We start from the raw sequence: 10,896 nt of genomic DNA on the forward strand, positions 1-10,896 counted from the left end.
TGTCGCGACCACATCGTCCCTGCCCCCGCTGCCGCGCACCTCGTCGTCCTCGCGCGCGGCCCGTTCCGCGCAGCCCGGCCGCCCGGCTGCCCCTGCCGCCTCGAGGTCCTCCCCTGCGCCGAGTATTTCTGTTTCAACAATCTAGCTGCAAGTGGAATCAAATAATATAATTATGAAGAGTAGAATCAAGGATTTTTCTTCTTCTTTGTGGGTTTCTGTCTTCACGATTCTCGTATCCTGCTCAAGGCAGGGGAACTTGTTGCACGCCTGGCATGGATCAGCTCGTAGGCCTGGTACCTGCAGGGTGATAGTAGGTGAGGTCAATTAGAATCTAACATGTTCATCAGTGTCCAGGTAGTGTAGGCGATTTGTTACAAGGGATAGAGATACGAGACTCATGACTTGGCGAAGTCCTCTGGCTTCTTGCCCAGGCCAAAAGGATCGTAGCCATAGCTGCAAGTTGAAAGGGCAAGATAGCTCAGTTCAGATGCATTCAGTTGGATTTTATGCTGCATTTCAATTGAACAAAAGTAGAATTACAGACAGCCTTTAATAGTTGATGAACACTGCTAGCTGCTTAAAAATGTGAGAAAATTAGCCAAAATTATAAATGCTGGTCTGAATGTTTGAGACAGGTTCTACTTTCAGAACGAATTTGACAAACAGCAAAGTACTTTAGTTGGTCAAGCAACATGTACCCTTGAATGTCGGTCATGCAATATGTACCCTCACGGACTAGCTGGTAATTACATTTGTGTTTGCCGGTAAATTTCTTAGAGCATCGAATGGTCGGTCCATAGAACTTTTTATTGATGCTATTTACACCGAGTCTGAAGGTTCGGTCAGTGAACCTTTTATAGGCTGACAATAAGTTGATAAAATGGCATTTACTGACCACCTACGAAGTTGGTATCTTGGGGCCACGGTGTCGTGAATCTAAAATACTTATGGAGAAGTGAAATCTAAAAACTGGTTCATTAATGTTGGTAAACAATAAACATTATTATACATCCTGGGAAGTCCCAGTCTAGCTTTGGGCTACGGTGCAGTGAATTTGAAATACTTTTGAGAGGTGAAATCTATACATCCGTGCATATTCTTCCTGGAAGACAAGAAGAAGAGAAGAGATGAGCAGGATTATGAATTTATCCTTTGTGCTTTTTTTCCCCTGTACTTATGTATATTATATTGAGTCAGTATATTTGTAGTCAAATTGGTTTTGAAATTATATTGAGTCCTTAGCAATTAACATTATGTTGTAAGACAAATCAGGGTAAAAATCTACTTTGGATGACTTTATTTACCTCTGTCGAAATATATCTTAAATTTTTGAAAAAGGGAGTATATCACAAACTGAATTGTTGAACAAAAAGATAGCACAAGGTCTCCCACCCAACACTACTGATAAGAAAGTACATGCATACTAGTTTGGGCTAAATTTGAGATCTTTTTTTCTTTGTTGAGGCATAAATGTGAGATTTCTTTTTCTTTTTTGAGGCTGTAGTTGCGCCTTAGCATGAACAATCTGAATTTGACAACCAAACTACTTCTTTTCACAAATTTATTCTTTTCTCCCAGTATATGATACACTGCCTATTTTTCAGACCAACAAGTAGTACTTAACCTGATTTCAGCCAAAACTACCAACTGAAATCCAAATTTTCAGAAACAAACATGAATCCTATGGCAAGCAAAATTAGAGTTTATTATTATGTGACTTACTCTCCTGGGACCTCTCCGGTGAGGTACTCCGGCACCTCTGAGCAGTCCAAGAGGCCTTCCGGCAGAAGAGGCTCCTGAATTTTCATGGCGAAGCACTTAAAAACGCCAAATAGAAGAGATCCCAGAAGTAAGTTTGGGTTCTAGAAGTTGTGCACTTAAAAACGCCAAATGGAGGTTGGGTTCAAATTACCCTTTTTTGGCTTTCATGCATGTTCAGCACATGAGGAATGAACTTGTTTTTTACTCATAATCATCTCCATTTCCCATGACTGTTAGGCTCTGGATTATTTTTCGATTTCTCTGTATGATTGCTATGATTGCCTTGGTGTTTTGATTTCTGGATCTAAATAACCATGTGAGCATTTATGAATATAAACATGTGTACAATATTTTTGCAAATATGTACATTTTATTAGTATTAGAAAATACTTAATGTTTTTTATTGTTTCAGGTAGTGGAAATGGATCCTACGAACAACCAAGACGAGTTAATGCACGAGCTCATTCGTGGTAGTACTGGGCACATAACTCCAGAGTTTGATGAGGACGAGAACGATGGCAGCCAATTTTTAAACTTGCATTATCATGGCGACGAGGAGAAAGATATTAGTGGGGAGGAAGAAGAAAATGTCGAGGAAGCCGAGGTATAAAAGTTTAGTGATTCTTTCAGGCATCAGGATAAACATTTTGTCAATATATATGTTAGGAGCAAGATATTGTTTGTGACACATGCGGCCCAGCTGCGAACTATTTGTGTTATGTTGCTAGCTTTGTTGATGATTTCAGTCCTTGTGTAAGCAGTCGTGCTCCAGCTAAAAATTCTTATGAATGTTTCAGTCAATAATTTTCGATCTGGAACCCTTGCTTGCGGGTTATGAAGGTTACTCATACCTGCCGCGACGTCCACTAGTTGCTAGTAACCCGCTTGATAAATTTGCGATTCTTTCAGGCATCAGGATCGACGAAGCATAAACGGAAACGTGGCTCCAAGAGGAAGATGATAGGATGTACGACCATCACGGAGATCAACGAAGCAACCGGCGAGCCTCTAGCCCCTGGTCAAATTAAGACGACATTTGTAAATCAATTGGGATATCTTGTTAGGGAAAGCGTCCCCATAAAGTACAAGCTTTGGAAGAGAAATAAAGTCTCTGATCAACCTGAAGATATCGTGCCAGATTCAGAGAAAGATTTGTTATGGAAAGAGGTGTCGTTGCACTTCAACTTTCCCCCAGGCAAAGCTGACAAAGTAAAGGGATGGGCATTTAAGAAGATGGCAATTCAGTTCGGCTCGTTCAAGAAAAAATTGGTGGCAAACTTTATCAACAAGGGCCTTACACTAGATTTTGATAAAGTCTGGAAGAAGCAACGAGAGTGGTGGAATGAATTTGTGAATTACAAGCACAGTGCTGACAGCATGGCAGCCTCGATTCAAGGCAAAATGAATGCTAGGAAAAAGACAAACTTCTATAGACTTGGGCCTGGAGGTTATAAGGTTGCTGTTTCGAAATGGGAAAAGATGGAAAATAATTTAATTGCAAAAGGAATCGTACCGCAGACCTTGAGTTGGCTCAAACGAGCAAGGTATTACTTCTATGCTCATGAAGGCACACTAGACCCCGACACTGGAATGTTTGTGACTAGCGACGTACTAAGAGAGGCTGCCCAAAGACTCGACGACACAATGAGGCGTACGGAAGAAGGAACCTTCCAGCCCAACAGAGAGAATGACGAGCTGACTTACGCTCTTGGGATTGCGGAACACACTTGACGGACCCGAGGCGTGGGCATAGTTCCATGGAAATATGGCTTTTTCGGAGATCTCGAAACCTACCGAAGCCAATGCAGAAGCAAGGCAGTAGTGGCAGAGAAGATCCTTAGCCTAGAAAACCGGATAATGTCACTTGAGGCAGCAGTTGGGCAACGCTCGGACCAACCAGCTGCCAATGTGGAGATCAGCCCCTCTTCTCAGCGTCGTAGCAGTGTTGCTTCCACAGAGCACCCTAATTTGGGTGCCGACAGGCCGAGGGACCCCATTGATGACATCACCGTTAGGACCCAATGTGAGCTTCTGGTTCTTTATGGGAAAAAGCTCAAAGTTTGTGCTGAGAGTTATGCGGAAGTCCAAGAAGAAGGCGGGACAATACATTGCCAGCCGATTCCTGAAGGATTCGCCAGAGTCTTTGTTGACCGAATTACTGAAGAACGTTGGGAAGATTTGGACCTCCTGATCCCTATAGGTCCTGAAGAAACAGAACTACAACATGCCGTACACACATGGATCGTGTGGCCAAAGCGCGACATAAGATTGGTGCAAGCAGCCACAGATTCCGCTCGGTGCTCAAGGCAAAGATCACCAACGCCAGCTGACATGAATCCTAGTGTTGGCCCACCTTCTCCACCGCCTGCACAGGACCCCAGCATGGATCCGCCATCACCAGCCGCACAAAGCGAGCCAATTCCGGTATCATCACCAGCCGCACAACAGAATCAGAGTCAGCGACAAAAGGCATACACGGTACCTTCGGTCCAGCCTTCTCATAAGCAGCAAAGAAAGAAGAAAGCGAAGGCTCCAGAAGAGGAAGAGGCAGAAGAATCGTTTCAAACCTTCTTGCTGAAGCGCAAGCTACTGAGGGAGGCTGCGAACAAAAAGCCAGAAATAGATCCCGTTGCAAAGGCACACTTCATTCAACACTTCATTAAAGATCCCACGAAGGAGAAAGAAAGGGAGTCGGATTATGATCGGCAGATCAGAAAGTGCTACAACAACCCCAAGAATCAGCGCATTAATTCAAAGACCGTTCCCCAGCTCGGAGAGCAGTCCAAACAATCGATCCCTCCGTTGATAGTGCCGCATGAAGAATGTCCCGATGAATCAAGAGATCCGTTGACCATGGCTGGGATGATATTGCAAACTGATCTAACAAGGGCTCAATTGCTTGGGGAGGCCCTACAGAATGCCCGCGGCAAGAAAAAGTTTGTATTTGGTGAACCTTTGATATAGCCAGAGTTGCTACCATTCATACCAACGAGAATGGCCGAGTTACACAAATGGTATGCCGTGCAATCTAAAACTAATGAATTAGAGATGTTCCCAGCTCGGATTAAAGATGAGCATTTCTGGCGGGGGGCAGATGATGTATATCGAGTTTGCAGTACTTTACGATTTATACCATCAATATGCCCTTCACAAGTCCCTCGTGAGTGTATGGTGCATGTAAGTATTATCTCTCGTTTCATTATTTTAGCCTTGTGTGTTGACCGATCCCTGTTTTTCTTGTGTCCTGTAGGTCAAAAATTCAAATTTGCTGAAAGAAGAACTTCCATAACGTCGGGTTCTTCGACCCCGATATTATACACGAGAAATCGGTAGTGCAAAAGCCTGAACAAATAGTCAATGTTATATATATGGGGTTGCGTAAGAATAGCATGTGTCCATTCATTCTCTTGCCATACAACCATAAGTGAGTCGTTCTTTGTTAGCCTCTTTTTTTCAATCCCTTCGTATTAATAATACTATTTAATAACTATTATAATCAATATTAATTGATTATGCGTATGTATATGCACAGCTTTCAATGGATATTGCTTTGTATTCGGATTGAGGAGCACAAGGTCTTGGTGTACGACTCGTTAAGGCAAGATAAATCAAAGTACCAAGATCTCATCGAGGTGGTAAATACTGCATGGAATCGCTACCTCCGCAAACACATAGGCTTGCCCATAGGTGAAATCGAGCCTCTTCGTTGGGTGACTGATTTTGCGGTATGAATATACTCTCGCTACTAATGTCATTCGCAATAAACATCAGAAAAATTCTATATCGTAACCCACATTTGTCCATAGTGTTGGAGACAGGAACAAGGAAACAACTTATGTGGATACTACGTATGCGAGTGGATCAACTCTTTTGCAAGTGAAAAAGGGCAAATGACAGTGGAGACATTCAATGTACGTGAGCACAATCACATCTGCTCATTATTTTAATTCATTATTTTTTATTCTCATGTTTTTATCGAAAAATGTAACAGCATTGGTTTTAATTCATTATTTTTTATTCTCATGTTTTTATCGAAAAATGTGACAGCATTGGTGGATGAAAGAAGAACTCATTGAAATGGCTCGGATCAGGGCAATTCAAGAAGCTATATGCGGATTCCTGCTCGATGAAGTCATAAATACTAAGGGCGAATTTCATGGCGATCTCCGTACAAGCGTCGCCAAAGAAGATCCGACGACGGGGAAGCTGATAAATTACTATAGTTGATGTGCTTAATAATTTGTAATATCTCAAGTACTTTTGAACTCCTAAGTGTTCCATACATGACGAATATATATATATATAATATTAGTGTAATATGCTGTCCTAATATTACTGTGCAATGCAAAGAGTACGACTATGTAGTCACATACGGTAGAAATACGCATAGCCATACGTATAAAAATGAAAAAGAAAAGAAACATAAAGAAGAAAAAACATTTAGTGCCGGCCAGTTATACCAGCCGGCACTAACCTTGCTGCCAGGAGGCAGGCGGGGTCGGGCACGTTAGTGCCGGCTGGTATTTCAGACCAGCACTAACATGCGCACGTTAGTGCCGGTCAGAGTAGCCGGCACTAACGACTGTCACGTTAGTGCCGGCCATTTAGTGCCGGCCACACGGACCGGCACTAAGCCGTCCTGTGACCGGCACTAAGCCGTCCTGTGACCGGCACTGATGTGTCTTTCTCCAGGAGTGGACACACGCACCACAATATATGAAACTCAGAGAACAAAGAGAAATATAATTGCACTACTAGTCGGATCAGAGCATTAATTATGTACGTACTTTGCTTGCAGGGCTATGCTCAAATTAATTAATAAACCCTGTCGATACATATATATAGTACGCGTGGTGGTTGTCGCTATGATTCTATATGCATGATACATGTATGTGTCAGTATGTGCTGTTCCATTTCATCCGCATTTTGCCATGAAATAAATTAGATGGGGGTGCGCCTTTTCTTAAATATGTCAGATTTCTTGTGTTTTTTTTCTTTCTTCTTGGGTATAGTCATAGTGTAAATGTTGCACTCTCTTTACAGTGTGCGGCATATGTGACCAGTACTGCGTGGCAAGCTTTTTCTCTTTTGGTAAGAAAGGTCATCGATCAGGTCCTGCAATATTATTGTTGCCCCATATAATGGAGGACGGCGTCGGAGGATATTGTGGAGAAAGCCCCTCACGGTTATGTTGCATGCATTGATTCCACAACTACACGAGACATATGCATTGTTGAATCCCCCCCCCCCCCCCCCTAAAATGCATGACTGGCCTGCACACTCCGTCTAGATGAGATGATCTGCGATTCTGCATTGTCAGGATAGAAGGTATCTACTACGTACTAGTAGTAGCTATATTATGGTATCGTTTAGTTGCGCTCGTAAAATTTTTGAAATAGAATCTTTACATATTTTAAATATTAAATATAGACTAATTACAAAACTCGTCTATAAATTACGAGGCGAATCTAATGAGCCTAATTAATCCATCATTAGAGCATATGTACTGTAGCAATTTGGTGTGTCATCATAGTCTAATTAGGCTCATTAGATTCGTCTCGCAATTTACAAGCAAACTATGCAATTCATTTTTTATTTTGTCTAGATTTAATACTCCATGCATGTAAGATTCTCTTTCGATGTGATAGATTTGAAATTTTGAATTTTGCAACTAAACAATGACTATATATGCATGGCTGGGAAGGTTATAGTTAATTTACTGTCTTTGTGCAGACGGTCCTAATGATAAATACATCTATCCATATCTTCCCTTTTCAAATATATGACTCTAGCCACTTGAAGGAATCAAGGACAATGCGATAATGTCCTTGTTGTTGGGACCAAGAGATGGGGAGCTCCCAATCACGAGCCCGAGCAACCCGATAATATTATCTCTTCATTCTATTGCAACGTCATGATCAAATTGTACGGGCAAGATAGACTTTTTGCAGACTATCACACCACCACTTGCAGTGGAGTTTTTTTTAAAAAAAATTGTAAATATTTCGAATTTATCCAATATATCATTATTATAAATAAGGATATGACATGTGTTTGTTGTCTTATTTGGGATGACTTTTGGCTTTCGGTGTTCACCTAAGTAATAGCTAACGCCCCCCTCCCCACACCCCACACGCACACCAAAAAAAAGTGTCTCCTAGTCAAGTGACTTAGATATTGCATCGTAAGTTTTTTTTGAGGCCTCAACCCTTCAAGTACAAGCTGTAGCATCTGAACTCACGCACAAACTCACACCAACACCACACTCACACACCCACACACGCACACTGTACGCGAGCTAAACCTACACTTATACCTAGGAATGCACGCGGCTGAGAGATCTCCAAAGTCACCACCAGGCTCCGAGTGTGACAGGCACGTCACTCTAATCATTGTGGGCCATCCGCGTGTGAGGCACAGTCCAACCTGGGACCTGGAATAAACTAGGGAAAAACCCCGGTGAGCACCCGCGGGAGTCAAGACTCGAACGCGGGTGGGCGTGGGCGCGCACCCGGCGCCTTTGCCAACCGTGCTACGCGCGGTTCTCGCATCGTAAGTTACTTGTAACACTAGACACAAAAATAAAAGAAAATAAAAACAAAAACTAAACAAAACAAGATTCAAATTGATCCTGGATGGTAACTTACGCAAATACAAGATTTAAATCACCTTAAAAGCAGTAAATCTAAAAAAAATCTTTAGACAGCTTGATAGAAAATGATGACCGATGGAGCTACTAAGACAGAAACCACCCTTCTCTTTTTTACCAGATACTCCCTAGCTCCATCCCAAAAAACAAGTCACCCTAGGATTCAAAATTTATCCCAAAAAACAAGTCATCTTACTCTATTTAGAAAGTGCATGTGCATGTAAGAATTAATTAGTGCCAAATATATATGGGTAATAAATAGGGCCAAATATGGTCATTTTACATTCTTGTTAATTTGTGCTAGAATTTATAGAATGACTTATTTTTTTGGGACGGGGAGTAGGTATGAGAATCAATACCATTGCCACCAGACAACTTGACCGGCGGATATGAGTTATTCCGTTGCCGCGACAGTTAAAAAAACGTGCGCGACCACCGTCCAAACTCCACTCTCCGCTTCTCCGTCCATCACTTGCATACACTATTTAATCCTAGCTAGGTTAGCTTAATCATTTCTGTAGCAATGCTAGCTAGCTAGCTATAATGAAGACATCAGAGGAGGGGCTGGACCTTGAGCTCAGCCTCCTCCACCGCTCCCCCTCGCCGCCGGAGCCGGAGGAACCGCCCGGCTTCTTCCTCTGCACGTACTGCGACCGCAAGTTCTATACCTCGCAGGCGCTCGGCGGCCACCAGAACGCGCACAAGTACGAGCGCGCCCTGGCCAAGCGCCGCCGTGAGATCGCTGCTGCCATGCGCGCGAACCAGGCGATCGTGAGGGACGCCGGCGGCCAGGTCGACGCCGACAGCAGGAGGACTACCGGAGCCGCCCGAGTCGTTGGCGTTGCTGGAGCTGAGCCTGAGGCGGCCGACAGGGCGAGGCCGCTGGTCGCGCAGCAATCTGCTCCGGTGCCTTGGCACTCCGGCGAACTGCTGCTGCAGGGCAACATGGGGCGCGCTGACGAGCTGGACCTGACACTCAGGCTGTGATTGGCTGCTTCTCCGATCCTGCACTATCCTAGCAGGTACCGGCCGGATCTGCGTGGCTTTATTTGCCTGTTTTTTGTAATGATTTGCTAATTCATCGTTCTGCTACTCGTTCTATTTCGTCAGTGCCTCTTGGCTCTTGCATATGAATGAGGATCTGTATGTCTGATGGAATCAGATCTGTGCAAGAAAGGATGATCTATGCTGATTTATCCAGAGGGCTCTTCAGTTTAATTTCCAAGATTTGTTCCCATATTAGCATGCATCTTTAATTCGAATAACACCTTTTCTTGGTGGGGGATCAGTCCCTGCCTCCACGTACGTGATCCAAGATTGTGCATATTCCATGTGATGATGTGAGGATTCGTTCACTGGATGAACAAGTAATTGCTCGACCAACTCTACATATATACGGAGCTAGCTTGTTGGTAAGTCGATATGGCCTAATTTAAAGTTGCCATATAATCTTGAATACTTCGTTAGCATTACTTGATGAATGTTTATTGATAGTCTTGCATACATATCTCTATCGAACACGTTTAAAAGCTTCTTCCGTTTTGAGATAGATATCATAAGCTAATTAGCCCATTGTATATTTCAAAAAGGAAGTATTATACAAAGATACTTTCTTGAAGATTACACAGACAAAAAAAATTCATTTCGACACTTGCTTGTAGCTACTCTCACCAGTGGTGGAGCCAGAATCAAAATCTACCTACAGCGAATCTACTACTACTAATTTGTGTAAAGAAACACATACATGTGACAGGAGGTTACAATGCAATAAAACATAGACATGGTCATCAAATATGCATACATTACTAGAAAACAAGCCTTAGGTCCACTCCAAAAGTACCAGTATGAAGATGAACCGGTACCTATGCTAGTATAGGTACCGGTTCATCTCCATACCGGTACTTTTGGGGTGGATGGAATCTATGAATGAGCCGTAGATACCGGGTGGTAATTTTTACATTAGTACCGGGTGGTACCACCAACCGGTACCAATAGACGAGCCTTAGGTACTGGTTGGTGTTACCAGCTGGTACCTTAGGAGTCTTAGATACCGGTTGGTATTACCACCAACCGGTACCTTAGGCTCATACATGGGTTATTTTAAAAGTAAAATTCCTTCTTAATTAGAACTACTATGTAGCTGAGATGGCAAAGGAGTAGCGCGCGAGGCTAGAGGTTGTGGGTTCAAATCCCAGCCAAAGAATATTTTGCGTGAATTTTGGAGGCCTTAGGTACCAGTTATTTTACCCGGCACCAAAAGCTCGAGCCTTTGGTACCGCTTTCGAGGTACCGGTTCAAGAAACCGGTACCAAAGGGTACTTCCAACCGGTGCCTTAAGCCATTTTTCTAGTAGTGATAAATGTACTACTGATCAACTTCTGAGTCGCAAATGTATGAAAATATCAAGCATTGGTAAGTGAAGATTGGATAAATATATTCTACAAGCACTAAGTATGGCTAGGTAGCACGTATGACTGCCACCACAA

The 10,896-nt window shown here is 43.0% G+C and overlaps 1 protein-coding gene and 1 long non-coding RNA gene across 2 annotated transcripts; one reads left to right on the forward strand and one right to left on the reverse strand.

The window, feature by feature from the left end:
* Window positions 1–255: 255 nt before the first annotated feature.
* On the reverse strand, window positions 256–1,796 carry LOC120691514. Its single transcript, XR_005682266.1, has 3 exons — window positions 1,723–1,796; window positions 403–453; window positions 256–297 (listed from the first exon to the last, which is right to left on the reverse strand). It is a non-coding gene; the product is annotated as an uncharacterized LOC120691514 (long non-coding RNA).
* A 6,956-nt stretch (window positions 1,797–8,752) lies between these two features.
* Window positions 8,753–9,826, forward strand: LOC120692138 (zinc finger protein 4-like). Its single transcript, XM_039975374.1, has 2 exons — window positions 8,753–9,432; window positions 9,521–9,826. The coding sequence occupies exon 1, from the start codon at window positions 8,954–8,956 to the stop codon at window positions 9,395–9,397; it is 444 nt and encodes a 147-aa protein (XP_039831308.1). The 5' UTR covers window positions 8,753–8,953; the 3' UTR covers window positions 9,398–9,432; window positions 9,521–9,826.
* The last annotated feature ends 1,070 nt before the right edge of the window (window positions 9,827–10,896 follow it).

The sequence above is a fragment of the Panicum virgatum genome, chromosome 9N, assembly GCF_016808335.1.
Source record: "Panicum virgatum strain AP13 chromosome 9N, P.virgatum_v5, whole genome shotgun sequence".
Taxonomy (NCBI): domain Eukaryota; kingdom Viridiplantae; phylum Streptophyta; class Magnoliopsida; order Poales; family Poaceae; genus Panicum; species Panicum virgatum.

What these genes read in the sequence shown, in the direction of transcription:
- LOC120692138 (XM_039975374.1), top strand. Translation starts at nt 8,954, where the DNA reads ATGAAGACATCAGAGGAGGGGCTGGACCTTGAGCTCAGCCTCCTCCAC.